The following is a 20,986-nucleotide window of genomic DNA, read 5'->3' on the forward strand; positions in this document are numbered from 1 at the left end:
TTACTCCTATATCTCAAACTCACTGTCATCATTACGAGGATTTGTCCTGAGTCTGGAAGAATCGAACATGTGCATTAATGTTCACCTATACTTAGAAATCTATCCCAGTGAAGTAACAAGAAGACTTACTTATCATAAACTGTGTTATGTTCACCTCTTATGAGCATTTTGTCTCATAGGAAACCAATTCTGCTCTTAAAAATTAATAAGAGTATTTACAAATGTTAGGAGTTAGTTGTTTGTACCAGAAGACTTTCAAATGTGCCAAAAAAAATAAGAGAAAGACAATTGGGTTTTCTCATTGTTAACTTCTCCCAGAGAGGTTAACTTGTTCTCTCAGAATATGTTTTCCCAGTCATAACCTGATGTGATGTAAAGGGTCTATACCATAGAGTCAAAGGCTCTGGGTCCACATTTCCTCATGCAAGGCAATGGAGGCATTTCTTCAGAGCATGTGTCCTTGTGTAAAGAACATCTGTTTGAATACTGAACCACTGCAAAGTCAAGTGGAATGATGGACCTGACAATATAGAAAGCAACAGCTGATTGTAACATTTTAGCAGCTACAGCCTGTCTGAAGAACGAAGGCACATTCATGGTCTCAAAATAGTTGAGTCTTAGCTCTAGGTCAGTGAAAATCTCCATCTATCCTGAGTGACAAGATTCCTGGCTCAAGCTCATTGGAAGTCACCTTATTACACCAACAACAAGGACCTGAAACTGTCTCTTGAGACCCAGTGGTAGGCTATGGTCCCTATTGATCCTCCATTCGCTAGTGTCGATGGCCTTGTGTGGTCCCTTGCCAAAGTGCTAGTTGGATTTAGTGCCTTGGATCTAGTGGTTTGGAAGCAGCAGAACTAATTAGGTGCCACTTCTCACTTTAGTTCACAGGAGACTTCAACTTCCAGCAAGGGAACGTTGGCTCTCACCTTTCGGATGTTTTATCTTTGGAGATGTTAGCTTCCAGTGAGGTGCCATGTGAAGAGGGAACAAAAGCTGCCAAGAGTTGCATGAGTGATCTTGGAGTAGAGTCTATTCTGGTCATGCCTTGGCAGGAGGGTATCTGGCCAACAGTCTGACAATAGCCACATGATGGCCTCTACACTATAAAGGGCACTTAGCTAAGCTGTACTAGGGCCACTGGCCCACAGAAACTGTGATATAACTAACGTTTCTTAGTGTGTTTTATTTAAGTTGCTAAGTCTTGGAGCTATGTGTTATTCACTGTTGGACAGCTAATACAAAATTAAAAGGGAAATATTGCATGACTGTGTTACAGGCAGAACCATAAATGTGCCTGAAAATTCCTTGTTGTAGTGCAACAGCCTTGTGTTCCCACCAACAGAGAGATGGGCTGGAGAATTAAGAGTGTGAAACCAGCCTGAGCTATATGGTGAGGCGCTACCTGAAAAAAATGAGTAAATAATAATAATAAAGCAATAAGAAAAAGGGAAAATAATACCTAATAGTGAAGTTCAAAATAAACATTCAAGAACAATTGGAAGCATAGGTACAAACTGATTGGGAAAAGGTTCCACATTTTTATAGTGCAAATTGTGAGTCAAAGTAAATATTTTCTTAAACACAAAAAAAATTCTTGGAAATGCCATTGAGGGGAGGACAATGTGAAAACGGTCAGAGTATGAAACTAATTTTAAAAGCTGCAGTCAGGATCGTTCACTCAACTGTTTGTAATTATTTATTGCTTTGTTGTTGTTTGATGGTATTTTTTTTAAGGCAGAGTGTAATCATTACAGAACCCAGAGTGGCCTCGAACTCATAATCCTCCTGTCTCAGCCTCGTGAATTGCTGAGATGATAGATCTATACCAGCACACCCAGAAAATTTGTTCTTTTGTTTCCCCTGAGGTTCAGTATTTTCATAAACATCACCAATATTGCTTTTTTAAAAAAGACATAATTTCATTCTATTTGTGTTTGTTTATATAAAATTGGATAATGTCACTGGCTCTCTTATAAGAGCTTCTCCAGTTTGAGAGTGTAAAATGCTTATCTAGCATGCTTGAGACCCCTGGTAGAACGTTTAGTACAGAGATAAAGAAGGAGAGAAAGTGTGTTTCTCTCTCTCTCTCTCTCTGTGTGTGTGTGTGTGTGTGTGTGTGTGTGTGTGTGTGTGAGTGTGTGCGCACGCGCGTGCGTGCGTGTAAGTCAGAGAGAAAAACATCAGAGGTTGGAAAGGACAGAGGTATCAGAAACATCAGAGGTAAATATGTCTTTGTTCATGTTTTCAGATGGTCTGGTACGGCAACTGAGCATGGTGATGTGGCTGAACCAGTCATCCACAGATGACTTTATCCTCTTGGGCATCTTCTCCCACAGTCCAGCTGATCTTCTTCTTTTCTCTGTGGTCATGCTGGTCTTCACAGTGGCGCTCTGTGGGAATGTTCTCCTCATCCTCCTCATCTACACTGACTCCCGGCTTCATACTCCCATGTACTTCTTCCTCAGTCAGCTCTCCCTCATGGATCTCATGTTGGTCTGCACCAATGTGCCAAAGATGGCAGCCAACTTCCTGTCTGGTAGGAAGTCCATCTCCTTTGTAGGATGTGGCATACAAATTGGACTTTTTGTCTGCCTTGTGGGGTCTGAAGGGCTCTTGCTGGGACTCATGGCTTATGATCGCTATGTGGCCATTAGCCACCCACTTCATTACCCTGTCCTCATGAATCAGAAGGTCTGTCTTCAGATTGTTGGGAGCTCTTGGGCCTTTGGTATAGTAGATGGCCTGGTGCAGATGGTGGTGGTAATGACCTTCCCCTATTGCAGCCTGAGGGAGGTGGACCACTTCTTCTGTGAGATGCTTTCCTTGTTGAAGCTGGCCTGTGCGGACATGTCCCTATTTGAGAAGGTGGGATTTGCTTGCTGTGTCTTCATGCTGCTCTTCCCATTCTCCATCATTGTAGCCTCCTATGCTCGCATCCTAGGAACCGTGCTCCGTATGGTGTCTGTTCAGTCCCGAAGAAAGGCTCTAGCCACCTGTTCCTCCCATCTGACAGCTGTCTCCTTCTTCTACGGGGCAGCCATGTTCATCTACCTAAGGCCGAGGCGTTACCGGACCCCACGGCAGGACAAGGAGGTCTCTATCTTCTATACAGTCCTTACGCCTATGCTCAACCCCCTCATTTACAGCTTGAGGAATCGGGATGTGTTAGGAGCACTGCAGAAAGGGCTGGACCACTGCAGGATTGGCAGCCAGCACTGAGCTCTGGAGCTGGGCTCTGTCACTTCGTGGCTGTGTGGTGACCAGTAAACAATCCCCTCTCTGTGAGATTCAGTTTAATCACTAACAACAAGGTGCATGACAACTGCTATCTTGGAAAAGACTTTATAAACCCTAAACCAGTACTAACTAACTGTGTGATCAATGGGGTTTCCCCTCCTTCTTTTGCAGAATTGTTTCTAAATATACGATAGAGAATGGAAGGCTCTGTTAACTCAAGCACTGGGTACCAGAACATTGAGATTGTATTACTTATCTGTTAACGTTAGAATGTTCCCCTTCCCAGAAGACATAACCCTTCTTACTAATGTTAACCATTCGTTCAGAGTTTATGTTCCAGGCACTGGACCACATGTGATCATTTTTCTCTAATCATGAACTGTGCCATGTACCTTATTTGTTTATGAAGCTTTCACTGGCCTGTTATTTACATAGTAGATCCTTCCATGAGTGGCATAAATGAAAAATCTTGTAGATGGCATTAAAAAAACTCTGGCGTTCTTTTTAGGGATGCCTCGTCTTTATACTGTGAAACCTTAGGAAGACTGCTTCAAGGAATAAAAATGGAACGTTTTGCTACTCAGGAGCAACAAGGTAAAGGCAGGTTTATTTTCATATTGTTTATGTGGAACAGAGAAAGTATGTACAGGAGCAATGGATGCATACAGTCCTATAGCAAAAATGCCACGATCTAGCATTTTTGCTTTTATTTGCTCTTGACTTCTTTCCTTCGTTTGAGGTTGAATCTCAGTATGATGCTCAAGGTGACCTCAACTGTTCGAGTGCTAGAGGACTCCTGCCCCATCCTTTTGACTGCTTAGAATAACATGTTTCCCCTCCAGTAACACATAGTAAAATTTAAACTTTTCTTCGCTGTCATTTACTTTTCAATTATAAGATAATTGAAATAAAATAAAATTATAAAATAGGACTCGCTTCCATCTTGCTGAGCCGGGCATCAGTTGTTTGCCCACATTTGCAATAAAATAATCTTTTCATGGAAATCCAATTATCTTATTGACAACAGAGAGCAAAGTGGGGGGTTCTAATTGAGTTCTGGAAGTTTTACTAAGTCACAGGAAAATGCTTGCCGGTCTCAGGCTTTGGTTATGTATTAATAAGTACAATTTTAAAGGAGGGGATTGGCTGAGGTGTAGCTCTTTGGTAGCATGTCTGCTTAGCATGTGTGGGGTGCTGAACTCAACCCTAGCATTGGTGAGGGGGCAGAGACAGAGACAAAGAGAGGGAGAAAGAGAAGGAGAAAGAGAGCGGCAGAGAGAGAGTTGCCATGGGGACTTGATACTAGACAGCCAACTGAGCTAACTTCTCAAAACAAACATTTTGTAGAGAACATGGTTATTTCACCGAACTTTGTAGGGGGCTTCCTTTCCCTGGAGCCCTAATTGTCAAAGGAAGTCCCCAAGGATTTATGAAAATAAAAGCTGCCTTCCTTCACCCAATAGCTGCCAGAATTTCCACTGTGTAAGTGTGCACAACTTCTGCCAGAATTTCCACTGTGTAAGTGTGCACAACTTCTGCCAGAATTTCCACTGTGTAAGCGTGCACAACTTCAGCCAGAATTTCCACTGTGTAAGTATGCACAACTTCAGCCATTGGCCTGTTTCTGACACCTCCTAGGTGGTGCCCAATCCACCAAACTAATTTTAGTGTTTTTAGTGCAAAATGTCTTTCTGGTATCTCTCCTCATTGTTATCCCAACCACCTGCCTTGTCCAAAGTTTAATTAGAGTCTCTTCTTCCAGGAGGTGCCCCTGATTAAACCAGTGCACACTAAAATCTCCTTTGTAGCGTGCATATGTCGAAACATGCATGCTATTTACCAACCAAAACCATCCATCCATAAGCACTGAGCCTGTAAAATTAACTCATCCCTCTTCCAGGAAGACAAGAATTCACATTAACAAGTTTTATATCGCTGGCTGTGGTGGTACAGATTTCTAGGAGGCTGGGGCAAGAGAGCTGCTTGATTCTAGGGATTATCAAGACTCGATCAATAAATAAAAACTTTAAATTTTGAAAAATTTTCTGCTATAAACTGGGTATGATGAAAAATGTCTGTCACCCTATGGCTCCTGGAGTGGAGGCAGGGAATTCAAATTTTTATTATCATCCTTAGTTACAAAGCAAGTTCAAGGCCAACCTGCAATGCATGAGACCCCCAGCTCTTTCCTACCAAGAAAAGGAGAATTCAGTTGGGCTGAGGATGTAGCTCAGGTAATAAAATGCTTGCCTGCCTGCCTGCATGCATGCATGCCTGCCTGCTATACACATAGACCTGGGTGGAGTGGTGCAGCCCGTAATCCCAGTACCTGAGAGGTGGAGACTGGAGGATTGGAAGGTCAGCATAGCCTGGGATATTTGTCTCAGTTTAAAAATAAACAAGCAAATACTTTAAAAACAGTATTAAAGAATATTCTCCTAACCTTTATCTAAGTCATTAGAGTAAATTTGGGTGTTCCTATTTTATCTGCTCCTTTAGGGTGTATACTAAGTGTCCACTGCATTGTCTGGACAAAGGCCAGTTTGTTGTTATTGTGTTTGCAGTAAATGAGTATTAAACCCAGGACCTAGAAATGCTACACAAAGCTCTACCATGAGTCTTAAACCCAGGACCTGGATATGCTATGCAGGGATCCACCACAAGCAGGGATCTACCACAAGCTCATACCCTTCATTCCAGACCAGATTTTCAATGGACAGGAATCTACGCATCAGCTTCTGGCCCCTAGACATCTGTGGACTTTTGGACCACAAGAAACTTGTATTTTTTTCCAGGCACACAATTCAATTAACTGTACAATGTTTCTTATAAAATAAAAGCTATTGAAATAAAAAAAAAGACTCAGAAAGATGAGCTGCATGTTTTCTTCTGTCTGAAAAATGCAGATTTTCAAAAACTGGGTTGGGGGCGATTTGGAAAGAGGATGAGGACCAACAGGAAGAGGGAAGGGGAGAGATGCTCCCCTGCTCTCTTGAAGCGTCCCGCTTGGCCTTAGTAGTCACCACACACACACACACACACACACACACACACACACACCCCACACACAGTCTTTGCACTACAGCTGCTAGACAACAGATCTACCTGATCCAAAAGGAGAGTCAGTGCATGCCATTTATTATAGAAACAAATGGTTATTGTCTTTTTATGCGTTTGGGTGGTTTGCCTGCTTGTAGGTATGTGCCTAAGAAAGGTGTCAGATCCTTTGGACTGTTTGTGTGCTTCCATGTGGATGCTGGCAACCACACCCAAGTCTTCCAGAAGAGCAGCCATCTCCCTCACCCCTAAAATATGTTAAGTGTGTGCAAAAATGGGCCAAGCATGCAACACCTGTGGTTCCTGATTCTTCAGTTTTCCTATACTCTGATATATAGATTTTTTCCTCTGTGCTATTTCTTCATAGTTTTCTAAGTTTGCAATCAGGCACACTGATATCAGTTATGAAATTATTAGACCACTTATTGTTATTTGCATATGTTCATTGCACAGGTGGATTTTGTTGCGACATATTTGTTGTGCTCCACTGAAACTAAGCTGGAAATTCCACAACAGCAGGTGTTGAATCTGTCACATTCACATTTGTCCGGTGGTCCTGCCCTCCCATAAGCCTGGAGGAGCAGAGGTTCTTGGGAAGCAGAGGTCAAGGGGTCAGACATGGACTTACATGTATGAGAAGATGGACTTACATATGTGACACATAATGTCAAAAAATTTAAGACTTTGACCATAAAGTCTATTGTCAAGTCTGGGGTGCTTCTAGGGTGAAAAACAATGGGCCGTGAATAGAGGGTGGCGGCAGGAGCAATGACTACAGACTGGGACTGGGCGCTATAATCTATGAAAAGCACGCCTCCTGACCCAACGGATATAGATCACAGGGTTTGTGATGAGTCTCACGGCCCACGTTCCATCAGACATTTGTGGGTGTGGATGCATTCCCTCCCTCTGGTTATAAATGCCCTGCATGGTGTCCAGACTGGCACTTTGTTTGCTGGATTTCAGTGTTGTTGGTAGCTCAAGCTGTCCAGGAACTTGCTATGTAGACCTGGCTTGCTTGAAACTTACGATCCTCCTACCTCAGTCCCCCATGTGTAGCTAGTACCTATATTTGATCCCCATTAATATATCAAACCGTTCTCTGTATATCACTCGCAACTCGCAGGTGTAGGCTTGCCTGATGAGACAGGCAGAGGTGTGTACTGTCATGCAGTGTGGGCTCAAAGGGGAAAGCCACTGTTGGAGACTCTCTTATGTCCCTTCCCGAGGATGTGCCGAAACGGGGGCTGAGAGCAGATGTAATATAAAGAAACTTCCCTACAGACTCCTCTATTTTTGTGCTCTGGTTGGTCCCTGAGGACTTGCCCTGACCAGTTTCCTTACTGTGTCCCTATTGACCCCAGTTCTTCTTTTGGGTCTCTTGCATCATCAGCTTGGGAGCTCCAGTTCCAGGAAATCCATTTATGGTTTTCACGAGAGCCATGGGTTCTACCTTCCTCCCTTACACTCTGTGGTCAGCACTGGTGTGGACAGTGAGAGTTCCCGTATGTAGCTCAGGTGACAGAGAAGCGTGTTATGGCGGGTGGCAGGACTCAGTGGGTAGATACGTAGAAGCTGATCTGGGCCATTTCCACACTTCTGTCTCCTTTCTCTCACACTTCCCTTTTTGTAACTGGTGTGTTACAAGGTATAGTATGGTGGTTTTCATACCTGTGTTTAATGTGCAATGATAAGATTGTGACATTTTGCATACACATCACCTCAGGAATTCTTCCTTTCCTTGATGTTCCCATCACTGCCAGAGGAGGCTTTTGTCTCTTTAAGCCCTGCAGTCTGAGGTAGGGCATTTTCTACCTAAGCGACATGGGCATCCTTGGATGAGGGGTTAGTGGAGACTAAAGATGGAGATTGGATCAGACGGAGCAGCTGTTTCTTGTCTCCTCTCACCTAGTAAGAGCGAGCATGAGAAAAGGACAATGAGATCATTTTAACGCTCAGCTCGAGCTCCCGCGACGGGATGTCTGTGCTGAGCATGTTTTTCTGCAGGACAGCCAACCACAGGTTAGGGACAGTTTTCCTGTCATGCCATCCCAGCTCCGCAGTTCCTATCCCAGTGGCTGGTCCATTTTTCAGTTTCTATTTATGCAGCAGCATATCCCCTTCCTCCTATTGTCTGTCTCTCTCCAGTGTGGTGATTACTGTCTTCTGCTGTTGTTGGGGGTAGTGGGGAAGTGAGTAATTTTCCGTTATTTCCTGTAACCCTCCTCTTTGACCTAATTCTTGTCTTTCCTTAACCATATTAACGCTTGCCTGCCTTCTTTCTCTCTGTTTAGGAGACCAGCAGTGGTCACTGAGTTGAAGAACTGTGTACAGCAGGAAGGCACGGCACAGACTAAGGGAGGTGAAAGTGGAGATCCAGAAAAAGTTCGGATATGGGACAGAGAATAGTTTTTCTCCAAAGATCAGCGGGAAATGAAGTGGCTTTTTACATGATCTTGTTCAAAGGAAGAAAACAAAACCACCACCTATACCCAGCATGTAGAGTTGAGACCTTTGAGCTGAGACACAATTTTCATGAGGTTGTTTTGTATAATAGAAATATTACTTGTCCAAAGGGTATTTGCTGGGAACATAACACAGGTACTGTTTTCAGAGCCTGGGGTATGCAAAAGAGGCAGCAACAGGAAACATAAGTTCCAACTAGGAGACCAGAAGTCAGCAAAGCTCATCCAGCACAAATAAAACATCCTGTGCACGGGCATTGTTTGCTGTGGGACGCAAGGCAGAAAACAGACCTAGAGTGGAAGAGGGAGGGGTTCAGTGGGTGAAGGGGAGATGAGTTAACAAGGCAGGGTGTGTCTGGGAAAAGCCCTCTGTGGCGATGTAACATTGGAGAGTAAAGGCCTTGAAGCTGGCGTCAGCTTGCAGTGTTGGGATAACCGGGGGGGGGGGGGGGGTGGACAAGGAGATTGCATGTGAGGGAATTATGGGGGAAGAGAAGGAAGGTGGTCTGGGTGGTGGTTGGGTGGGGGACGTTTCTGAGGAAAGCCTTTCATAGGGAAGCTTTTATTTCTACAAAGATAGATTCACTGTCAGTAGCCTGGGGTTGGGGACAGGCTATGCAATGATGGAAAGGTCAAAGAAGCAAGGAATTCCAGAGATGCCGTATATGCACAACATAACTCAATACTTTTTATTTAGACGCTAAGGCCAGTTAGGGAGCATTGCCATCATGAGGAGTAGCAACACTGGTGCTAATGTCAGGGAGGAGGAAGCGGACATAAAGGAGTCAGGAATGGGTGTGTTTTAGGTCAGCAGACACTTCTGATGGTGGAATGAATGAATGAATGAATGAATGAATGAATGAACGAATGAAGAGAGGTTAGTCCTTTAGAGTATGCCCAGTGGGGTAACCTGCAGCCAGACGGACCTGTCATTAACTGAGGTGGGAAGCAGAGTGGCATTGCTCTGTGGATGGCACTTTACCTAGGACAAGGCCACTGGTATTTCAAGAGAGCAAACAAAGTATTGTTTATGGAGGATGGGAAGAGCTTGGGGGAATAGGATGGTTGGGTTATAGGAAGGGTGGATATGGGAATAAGGAATTATATATCTTAGTTAAGGGAGCCATTCTAGGGTTGGCAGAGACTTGACTCTAGAGGGGTTCCCAGGTGTCCAGGAAGACGACCCCAGCTAGTTCCTAGGGCAGCTGAGGAGAGGGTGCCAGAAATGTCCAGATCCTATTGTTATACTCATGAATATCTTGCATATCACCATAGAACCTTCACCTGGCATTGGATGGAGAAAATGACAGAGCCCCACATAGGAGCACCAGACTGAGCTCTCAAGGTCCTGATGAGGAGCAAAAGGAGGGAGATCATGAGCAAGGAAGCCAGGACCGCGAGGAGTGCGTTTACCCATTGAGACGGTGGGACAGATCTAACGGGAAACCACCAAGTCCAGTCGGAATGGGACTGATGGAACAGGGGACCAAACCGGACTCTCTGAATGTGGCTGACGGTGGAGGAGGACTGAGAAACCAAGGACAATGGCAATGAACATAAACTCTACAGCATGGACGGGCTCACTGTGAGCCTTGTCAGTTTGGTTGCTCACCTTCCTGGACTTAGGGGGAGCTGGGAGGACCTTGGACTTAACATAGTAAAGGGAACCCTGATGGTTCTTTGTCTTTGGAGAGGGGTGGAGTGGGGGTATGGGTGGAAGGGAGGGAAGGGAAGGGGGAGGAGATGGAAATCTTGAATAAAAAAATGAGAAAAAAAAAAAGAATTCAGCTGCTCACGTTAGCTGTACCAGCTAAGAAAGCACATAACCACATGGGGGCAGCAGAGGGTCAAGAGTCCAGCCAGGCTAGACAGAAAGAGATCCAGCATTGAGCTTGTTTACCTTCTGATTTTCTTAGTTTTAAGTTGTGTATTTTTGTATTTGTTAAGACACGGTGCAAGTTGGAACCTTGGTGGGTGGGGTGAGGCCCACAGCAGGTGACAGAATACGCCATGCAGAGAGAGCTTGAGTGTGGAGTTTACTGAGAAGAAGGTATTGGGAGGGCATGGGGAGGGAGGGAAGAGACAGACACAGAGACAGAGACAGACAGACAGAGAGGGAGAGAGGAAGGAAGGAGAGATAGAGGAAAGAAGAGGGAGACCAAGACCTGCTTGCCTTGGCTGTGGTGGGCCAGGGGAGATATCAGGAGTGGGCAGAGCTTGTCTCTTAAAGGGACCTTTGCACTTGTGTACAGAAAGGGAACTACTTGCCATATGTAGAGGAGTATCAGGTTCCCAAGGGGCAGAGCCAAGGTGTGTCTGGACACTAGCAGTATCTTGGGTTGGTTGGTTTGGGTTGGCTTTTCTTTGTGTGTGAGAGGGTTGTCTCATGTAACCCCATCGTCACTATGTCGCCAGGATGTCCTTGATCTGATCTTCGTGTTTGTACTGTTCAAACCCTGGGTTTGTAGGCACACACCACCATGCCCAGGTTAGTTTTTGTTTTAAGAGGTGATCTTAGACATTGTTCTGCTTGGATTTCCTTCACTATTATTGCTGAAATATGAGTGTTTGTTATCAATAAAACAACCAGAAACATTTCCATAGAGATTTGAGCTTAGCCATGAGACATATATCTAGTGTTAGGTTAAAAGAGAAGAGCAGAGTCCAGATCATTCTATTGGTCTTGACAGGTTCCCCAGTCTCTCTGAGCATCTATGGTCTCATCTATTAAATGGAGACGACGTCAGAACTGGGGTAGAGCATCTGCTCAGCATTTGTAAGATCCGTGTCCAATGTCTAACGCTGCGAAAGAAAAAGAAAATGGTGTCTGCTGCAGGTTAGCTGAGTTTGTTAATTTCAGTGGAATTTGTGGTTTCTGTCTGTTACTTTGATAATGCATGTTGGACACAGGGCCTTCCGCATGCTGAGCACACTCTCCCACTGAGCTCAATTCCAAGCCCTGTTTATTGCTGTTATGGCTTAAAATGGAAATGTCCCCCCCCACTGTCTCATGCTTTGAGTGCTAGCTAGTTCCACATCAGTTGTTATTTCTGGAAGGTGGGGGACCGTTAAGAGGTGGGTCCTAGCTGGTAGAAGGAAGTCACCAGCCAGTGATGGCTATTTGAAGTTAGAGGCCAGCCTCTGGTTCTGGCCCCACTTTTTCTACTTTCTGGTCCACTATGATGTTAACAGTCTGACATACTTCTGCAACCAAGAGCTAAATTGCTCTACCCAGGCATCCCTGGCTTCTTGCCAATCAAGAGCTCAATTAATCTCTTTTTCCTTAAGCCATTTTCCTGAGATATTTGTGTCACTATCATTGCTAACTAATATGAATGCTTTTCAACACCTTGAAGGTATGTCCTTTAGTAAGCTGGAAAGACTATACCAAACAAATTTCATCTCTTTAATCTATGGATTAACACAGCCAAGCCAAACCTACTTAACTTGCTAGCATCTATTTGCTTGCAGTTGGGGTAACATCGTCTGACACACAGTTTGGTATATAGTAAAATGTATGCTATCTCGTGCAAAATGTTAACTATCTCTAAGCAAAGAAATTGCTGGTGACGGTACAAACAACCACGAGATGCTAGGGCTGATTGAGAGCATGGTCCGCTGTGACTTCCTACCATCCTGAGAAGGTTTCGCCAGGTGTGGCTATCCTGGAGAAGGACCAAACACTTGCAGCTCCGCTTCTGCTGAGTGCAGATCATCTCACACCGCTGTCCCATGGAGCCATCATAAATCGGGACTAGCTATAGTTGTCAGAGCCTTCATGGTTGTGTGGGGGAGCACTTTAGAAAGAAGTGGAAAACACAAGTAGCCAGAGCAGATGGGCTACAGTGGTGAGGACCTCAAAAGCCAGAGCAAGGAGCCTGTCCCCGGTGAGCCAAAAAAGAGGGAAGTGGAGTGGGGAGCTGTCAAAGGTACACCTGAACCTGAGATGTCCTCATGATTTAAGGTGCTACTGCCTCTGACTAACAGTTACCACCAATAGTTGTCCGGGGTTCCTGAGACAGTGGGGTATGTCTGCCTCCCTCTTGAGCACAAACTGGCAGCAATCAGATGCCCACAGAGCTGGAGACTCATATAAAAGGTGACCTGGGCAGGTCAATCCTTGGGTCCTCCTTTCATGCCCTGAAGCCTCTATATCCTATTCATCTGGTGATTTCAGTGTGTGGAGCTGAGTAGTCACCTGAGGGTTATATGCAAGTTTTACTTCATTAGAAAATCAAGTAAAATGAACAGCATCTTTGCAATCAGAAAACTGTCAATTAGCTGCAGCTAAGCAGTAACTGCAATCAGTCACTGTCATTCCCCAAGGCAGCAATGCAGGGAGAAGACAATGGTTGGCTAAGGGCTGGCTGTGAACAGTGACTTTGCTCTCGAAAGCCCCTGAATATGGAAGTCTTTAGAGATTTTGGCTAAGCCCCCATTTGGTACAGAGGGCAAATCAAGGTCAACTAGGAACGGCCCAGGAGACAGTGCCCACCCCTTCATGTCCACATTGAAAGGCCGAGCAGAAGGGTCATCCTCCAGTGATGGCCACAACAGTCCTGCCTTGGACTCTGCAGGGCCACAGAGGTCTCCCTGCAGTGATTTTTTTGAGGACACGAGGAGACCTGGCTCTAGGTTAGATGCCAAGGATCTGGGTCTGATCCTGGGTGAGTGAGTGAGTTCCTCAAGACTCTTTCAAGGACGAAGTTCCCTCCAGTGGTCTTAGAGGCTCAGGAAGCACCTTGTAACAGCCCTCCTGAAGGATGCTCCCTCACTTCCACGGGCAGTGCCTCCAAATGCACAAACACATACATATACCACTCACGCTCACAATTCACTTTTAATTAATAAAAAAGCAAAGATTAACAGGGCACCATGTGGTATATCATTGTATGTTATAGTGTGCCTAAATTTGCTTAAACATATCTAGTTTCTCAAATGTTTGTCATTTCCTTATAGAATCATTATCCCAGCCCCCTTTCTCGCACTATTGAACATACAGTGTGGAAATGTTGTCATATACTGGACTTTTCATTGAGAAGATTCAAAAGTATTTATTCAGTTTTTACTTGGTACTGCCTCCTCAGATTTCTACTAAGACGACATCATTTGATAATGTTCTAGGGTTTCACGCTTCCGGCTATGTTGGCTCATGCGTTGGGGCAAAGTCTTCCACGGATCTTTATAATTCTTTTATTTCTACAGACTCAGCGATGCCCCCTCTTCCATTTCTGATTTTGGTCATATATGCCTTTCTTCAGCTCAGTCTAGCTGGACTTTAGCTAGTGATTTGTAAATTATATTGATTGTCCACCCCCCCCAACTAACTTTGGCTAGTTTTTGCCAATCTTTCTATCTGTTTAGATCTTTTTCTCCCCACTTCCTCTGAAACTGAGTTTACTTTTTGTTTTGAGTTTCTTTATGGGGGTGAAATAGATTGTTGGTTTGAGGCCTTTTAGAACATCATGACTGGACTGGAGAGATGGTTCAGAGGTTAAGAGCACTGGTTACTCTTCCAGAGGACCTGAGTTCAATTCCTAGCAACCACACGGTGGCTCACAACCACCATGTACGCAATGAGGTCTGGTGCCCTTTTCCGGCTTGCAGGCAGAGATACCAGAACACTGAAAACTTAGTAAATAAACGAATCTTAGAAACCAAAACCAACCGCCCCCACAAAAAAATTGTGTCTCTTTACCAAGTGTACCCTCTCTGGTATTGTTAGTACAGGTATTTAAAGCTATGCGTTTCCACCAGGCCAAGTTCAGCTGTAGCCTCTGTATTTTGATATTATGTAATTCATCTTCATTCAGTTCCTAGCTTCCTTTATGACCTGTAGAAATAAAGAAAGTAAAAATGAAAACAAAACCCGGGATATTTGCTCAGAGCTTGCTTATATATAGCAAGAAAATCGGCCAGTCGGTGTTTAATGTTAAGCAAAGAATAGACAGGTGGGCTTACAAATTTGTATTTCTATATTTCTATATTCCTACACCTGGATCCTACACTTCTATATTCCTACTCCTAGATCTTCACAGGAACACTTTCCACATTCTCTGGCAGATCCCGTGAGTTGGAATCAAAAGCATAAAAACAAGGCTGGTAATATTTAGTCAGCTCCTTAAGCTAACTAAGTGAGGTAAATATAGCACTTCCATACACACGGCATTAAATTTTGTTCTTATTCATTTCTCTCTCCTATGGCCATTTCCTGTGTCCCCTTCCCCACAGTTAGTTCTGTCTCTTTCCCCAGTTAGTTTCAATTTCTGCTTTTGTTGGAATGTACTCCACTACCATCTCTATTTCCCACTGTCCATAAGATCTCTTCCCTTTTCATGATCTCCTTTCTGGTTTCATGATCTACTCATTCTCACATATAAATACACACTCTGTACACACTGGTATATATACAAACATATCAGTTTAAATCTAGGTTCCACATATGAGAGAGTCAGAAAGACTAATAGCAACTTTCTTTCGTATGCACATCACATTTGAAGTTAGCCTTCCCAGAATGCCCCAGGAAGGAACTCGGGATGACTCCACACCAGCTCTCTTTTGTGTGTGAATCAGATAGGATGCAAGGACCACACACCTCCTTACTTCATTCTGGCAAGTTGTCTCCTAAAGTTAACCTAATTCTTAGCTTTTCATTGGTCTGGTTGCAGCAGGCACAGGTTCACTGTCATAAAATTGATCTTTTGATTTTTATATTTATCACTGCTGCTATTATTTGTGTACCAATTTTGTGTGGGAGGGTGGTTATGCCACAGCACATGTGTGAATGTCAGAGAACAATTGTGTAGAGTTGATTCTCTCTTTCATCCTTTCCATGGGTTCAGGAATTTGATTTCAGGTCTTCAGGTCTGTGTGGCAAAAGCCCTTTGCCCCTTGAGGTGTCTCACCAGTCCCATTTAAATGAGGTTTCAAAACCCCTTCTGATGCCCAGTCAGAGACCCTGAGATGAAAACTGGACACCCATCTGTTGTAAGGAGGTTGCTAGTTAGTTCCTGGCTGCTTAGCCCCAAAATAATCACACAGAAAATGTATTAATTAAATCATGGCTTGGCCTATTAGCTCTAGCTTTTTATTTGCTAACTCTTACATTTTAATTTAACCTGTCTCCATTGATCTGTGCATCACTACAAAATGGTGGCCTACCAGCCAAGTTTTGTCATGTCTGTCTCTGGCGGTGGCTCCGTGGCTTCTCTCTGACTCTGCCCTTCTTCCTCCCAGCATTCAGTTTAGTTTTCCCCATCTAGCTAAGTTCTGCCCTGCTATAGGTCTAAAAAAGTTAATTTATTCATTAATGGTAATCACAGCATACAGAAGGGAATCCTTTTTCTGTTAAATAAAAAAGGTTTTAACTTTAACATAGTAAAATTACATACAACAGTTATCAAGCAAGGATTATATTTAAAATATTTATATCTAGTTTATCTTTTATCATGACTAAGGAAAACTATATCTATTCTTCAACTCCATCGAAGACTCTAGAAGGATATAATAGTATCTAAGTTAACAGGAAGTACATTGTAAGTAACTTCCAAAACTCTAGAATTGACAGAGACATCTTGCTGCCTGGACAGTCACCCAAGGCTTTTCTGTACTGTTGGGGCACCCATCTTCAGCCTACAGGGCCATAGTATCAGTCACTTTCTTCTGTGTCCTGCAGAATGTCTGTCAGACTTTTTCAAGAAGCAGGAACCCCAAAGGACAATCTCACCTTTAAGCAAGTTCAGCAGCCATTTCTCTGTGGGTCCTGCATGTCCAATGAAGCAGTCCAGGCAAGAGCAGTTTCTTGCCCAAATGGCTAACAAACTCCCTAAGGAACCTCTTTGATGCCCATCTTCCTCTTGAGGTAATTGGTGCTACCGGGAGCAGATATGTCTCATTGTCATGAAAAGTCCCAGTGTCTTAAAACATTTAAATGCCATATTCTGTAGGTTTTGAAAGGTTTAAAGAACACATATCTAATTGAAATATATCTTTATATATCTAGAAAACCTAACTAACATGACAAGAAGCTTGACTATTATGGATGATTATCTATTAATCTATATTTCTTAATTATACATTACATTTTAAAATGAGCTGGACAAGGATAATACCTTAATCAAGATCAGAAATACATATATACAGTATAACAAAATTGACCTTAAATTTGTATCAATAGACCAAGATCCATACCAATGCAAATCTCTATAGCATATCCCCCTTTAAATGTAAAGAAACATTTATAAACAATATTTGGGAACTTGGCAGTAGTTTTCCCCAAACCTCTTCCTGCTGTTTATTGGGTAAAGTAATTTTTGAGGTGTGTTCAAGGCAACCTTTCAGGGGATTTTGGTCCATCAAACCACATTAGCCTGGAATAAATGCATAGGTTCTCATCCTCTGTGGAAAAAAAGAAGCACCTCTTTTCCAAAGCAACATATCCTTAGACCCATATTTTAAAAATCAAGATATCTTTATAATATGCATGCTGGTTTAGCTTAGCAGTCCATACAATGAAATGCCTCTCTCTACTTAGCTCTTTCACAGTCAAAAAATTCAAAGAAAACACAAATACAAAAATAATATACATGAGCCAGACTCTCTGTGTATATGCCATCATTACGTGGCTTATTTGGTTTTTTCAATTCCCTATAATCTATGACTGTCTATACTCTGGCTCTTTAAAGACTTTGTTTTATTTTTTAACAATTTATTTCTTTTTATAGCTCTCTATACACCTTTTTTCTTCTTTCTCCCAAGCCTACATACATTTATCCAACACTGTGACCCATTTAGAGGTCTATATCTGTCTGAATCTGTCTTTATTGTGTATCTTTAATTATTTTTTGTCCAGGAGCACTTCCTAAAATTTTAAGCCCTTCTCATGAACTTAAGAGGCACCATTGCTAAGGGAAATATGGCACTGCCTGCTTGTCCTGCCCAGTCCAGCATGGTGGAGCTGTTTGTTGCCTCCGAGAGTGATGCTCTCAGCCCCATTTTTAGCACACAGCCAGTCTATGTTGTCATTAAGCAGGTTGTAGCAGTCTGTCCACAAACCTCACTTAAATGATCCATAGCTGGACCTCCAGAAAGAGTCAGAGTTTGTGCTGGCAGCATGGCCCAGAAAACCAGCATTTCAAAACCAGGGTTGTTTTTTTTTTTTCTGCCACTGAATCAGGAAAACCTCTTTTAAAGAAGATGCAGCATGCTGCCAGCAAACAAAGCCCATTTGGAAAAATAAACATGGCTAAACTTTGTTTTTTAGTGTTGAGAATTCCTTTCCAAGCCCTCTAGGTTTTATGTGGATTTAGTCAACCATATTGGTGTGCCAATCTGTTGTAATAAGGCCACTTGTTTTCCCAGCTGCCTGGCAGCTCAGCCCTGAAATAATCACATAGAAACTGTACTAATTAAATTACTGCTTGGCCTATTAGATCTAGCTTCTTATTGGCTAATTCTTACATATTAATTTAACCCATCTACATTAATCTATGTATCACCATGTGACAGTGGCTTACTGGCAAAGTTTCAGCATGTCTGCCTCTGGCAGCAGCTCAATTTCTAATATTTTATATTTTACCATGAGGCTCATGGCCTACCAACAAGGTTCTGAATGGTGACTTGCATCTTTCTACTCTGGCAGCTACATGGATGGCATTCCACTGACTCGGCTAACTCTCTCTCTCTCTCTCTCTCTCTCTCTCTCTCTCTCTCTCTCTGTGTGTGTGTGTGTGTGTGTGTGTGTGTCTGTCTGTCTGTCTGTCTGTCTCTCCGTGTGTGTGTGTGTGTGTGTGTGTGTGTGTGTAATTCAGCCTGGTTTTACTCTGTTAAGCTATTGGCTGAAAGCAGCTTTTTCATTAACCAATGGCAATAAAACATATTCACAGCATACATCACCTCCTTTATCAAAAAAGGATTGTTTTATCTCTGATTACTAATGATACAAGGTGATTGCTTGAACGAGTGGAGGTCTTGTGAGCATCTTAAACATCAGACACATTTGCTCTCAAGTGTATTCTCTGAGTGTGAAAATGGAAAGGTCGTCCTCTTGTGGAGCAGGGCAGACATCATCAGACCTCAGCAAACAGGAGCAGATGTTGAAATATTACTTAGAGTTTTGCTAACTATGGAAACCTCACAGAGTTGTGACAATAGCTGCCTGGCAGTGGAACACTAGACTCAGAACAGGCAGCTGTTTCACAGGGAGAACTGCATGGATTCATAACTATTCTGCTCGGTCCAAAGTTTTCCACAACTCCACAGCACCATCGGCAGCAAACAGCAGCTCCAGACCCACGACTCCCTTCTGTGTAAAGATGATGACATGACCTGTTGCTTAGCCAAGCCAGCTCTGCCCTCTGCCCACAGAGCTGACACCAGGTCACTGCTGAGGCAAAGGCTTTTCTCAATCATCAGCTCCAAAGAGTTTCTGCTGTAAATAACCAAGGCCAAAGTTTCCACAAAAGCAGAAAGCCCACAGCACAGTCGCCAAAAGCGGCACAGAGCTGCCCTCCTTGAGGAAAGTATAAAGGAGAGGAGAAGACAGGGAGAGCAGAGACTGGGGAGAGCAGAGGCTGGGGAGAGCCTTTGTGGAGCCTGGAGAGATGAGTCCCAGTGTACAGAGATAAGGAAAGCTCTGAAACTGTCTCTGTTGATAGTTCCTAAACATCTGAAAGCAACATGCCCCATGCTCACCACATCACCTTTTGCTGGGAAAATCCTCCTCCATTCCCTGTTGGGAATATCACATGATAGTTGGTGCTTCCTTGACGAGGCCAGAACACCCAGTCTCTGATTGCAGTCAGAAGTTCACTGTCTGCTCAACTGACTCCAGGCTGTTAGGAGACTGTGATCTCCCCCATCACCTGCATCAGACACACTTCCACACTGAGACACATGGTGCAGGGCCAGAGTTCTAGTCAGACGTTGTTGTAATGAGCCAGACGCTTGTTGGTTCCTGGCTGTTCAGTTCCAAAATAATCACATAGAAACTGTATTATTTAAATCACTGCTTGGCTCATTAGCTCTACCTTCTTATTTGCTAACTTTTACTTCTTAATTTAACCCATCTTCATTAATCTGTGTTTCACCACGAGGTGATGACCTACCAACAAATTCTGTTTCCAGGGGCTCCATGGCTTCTCTCTGACTCTGCCTCCTTTCTCGCAGCATTCAGTTTAGTTTTTCCCTCCTACCTGAAATCTGCACTATCAACAGGCCAAGGCAGTTTCAATATTCACCAATGGTATTCACAGAATTCAGAGGGGAATCCCACATGAAGTCATTCTTCATTGCTACTATGTTTTCTTGTTTGAAGACTGCTGATACGTGAGATTATAGCAAACGAGCAAGTAGATAGAGAAAACAAACACAGTGGGCAAGGCCATTTTGAGGGTCTGTAGCTATCTCACAGCCAGGACTCACTAGCATCAAATTGTGATGGTGAACATTGTGTTTAGAGGATAAATTTTATGTGTTAAGCATGTAAAAACAAGACTGTTTTCAGCTTGTTTAAGCCATGAGAAAGTTGCTTCTACCTTGAATGTATCCTGTCAGGTTACTCTTTCTGGAGCAGTTAGGTTAAAACAAAAAAGAAGAAGAAGAAAAATAGGCTATTTGTTTGACATTACAATTCCTCAGCTATTCCTACAAGGTCACACGTTAAACAGGCTAACTGCTAAGGTTTTGTATGAGATGCTTGCTTGCTTGGATAGTTGAAACATCTGCAGGATGCCTGTTACAGGATCAAGCTTTGCCCACACCCAGACAGGATATGAGTTAATTTACTCCCTAAAATTATAACTCTGTGGGTTTTTTCCCTTTGTAATCCCTTTGCTAACAATAGCCAGGGACTTACCTAGAGAACTCTCTCTGGTTTCTTCGTGGCTGGTGTCTTTTTAATTATAATTCTTGAATTTATTATAACCAAAATTTAAGTCTGACTGGTAAATCTGTAACTGACTCAGGACCCACAAGAGAAGCATCGCTTGCTCAGGGCTAGGTGCCCACACCTGAGTCAGCAGTCTCCAGTGGTGAAGCAAGAGGGTCAAACCTGGATCTCTACCAGGAACTGTGCTATCATGGCCACACCACAGACTTAGAAAGTCCACCCTCCATCAGTTTGACCCATTGGCGACCTCCTCTAAAGGACCTGCCAGTTGTTTCATGCAAACCATCCATTTCTAGGAATAGAAACTGAAACCAGCTCTGACTGTAGCCCCTCCCCT

The 20,986-nt window shown here is 43.4% G+C and overlaps 1 protein-coding gene and 1 long non-coding RNA gene across 2 annotated transcripts; one reads left to right on the forward strand and one right to left on the reverse strand.

The window, feature by feature from the left end:
* Nucleotides 1-2,274: 2,274 nt before the first annotated feature.
* On the forward strand, nucleotides 2,275-3,222 carry LOC119813080 (olfactory receptor 2V2). The gene has a single exon (XM_038328196.1). It carries the CDS (start codon nucleotides 2,275-2,277, stop codon nucleotides 3,220-3,222), a length of 948 nt encoding a protein of 315 aa, XP_038184124.1.
* Nucleotides 3,223-13,583: 10,361 nt separating this feature from the next.
* LOC119812900 lies at nucleotides 13,584-20,707 on the reverse strand. The gene is made up of 3 exons (XR_005285125.1): nucleotides 20,617-20,707; nucleotides 19,463-19,720; nucleotides 13,584-14,595 (listed from the first exon to the last, which is right to left on the reverse strand). It is a non-coding gene; the product is annotated as an uncharacterized LOC119812900 (long non-coding RNA).
* Between the last annotated feature and the right edge of the window lie 279 nt (nucleotides 20,708-20,986).

Source organism: Arvicola amphibius, chromosome 4 (genome assembly GCF_903992535.2).
Source record: "Arvicola amphibius chromosome 4, mArvAmp1.2, whole genome shotgun sequence".
Classification (NCBI taxonomy): Eukaryota; Metazoa; Chordata; class Mammalia; order Rodentia; family Cricetidae; genus Arvicola; species Arvicola amphibius.

Excerpts from the sequence above, each read along its gene's own strand:
- LOC119813080 (XM_038328196.1), top strand. The coding sequence starts at position 2,275 with ATGGTGATGTGGCTGAACCAGTCATCCACAGATGACTTTATCCTCTTG.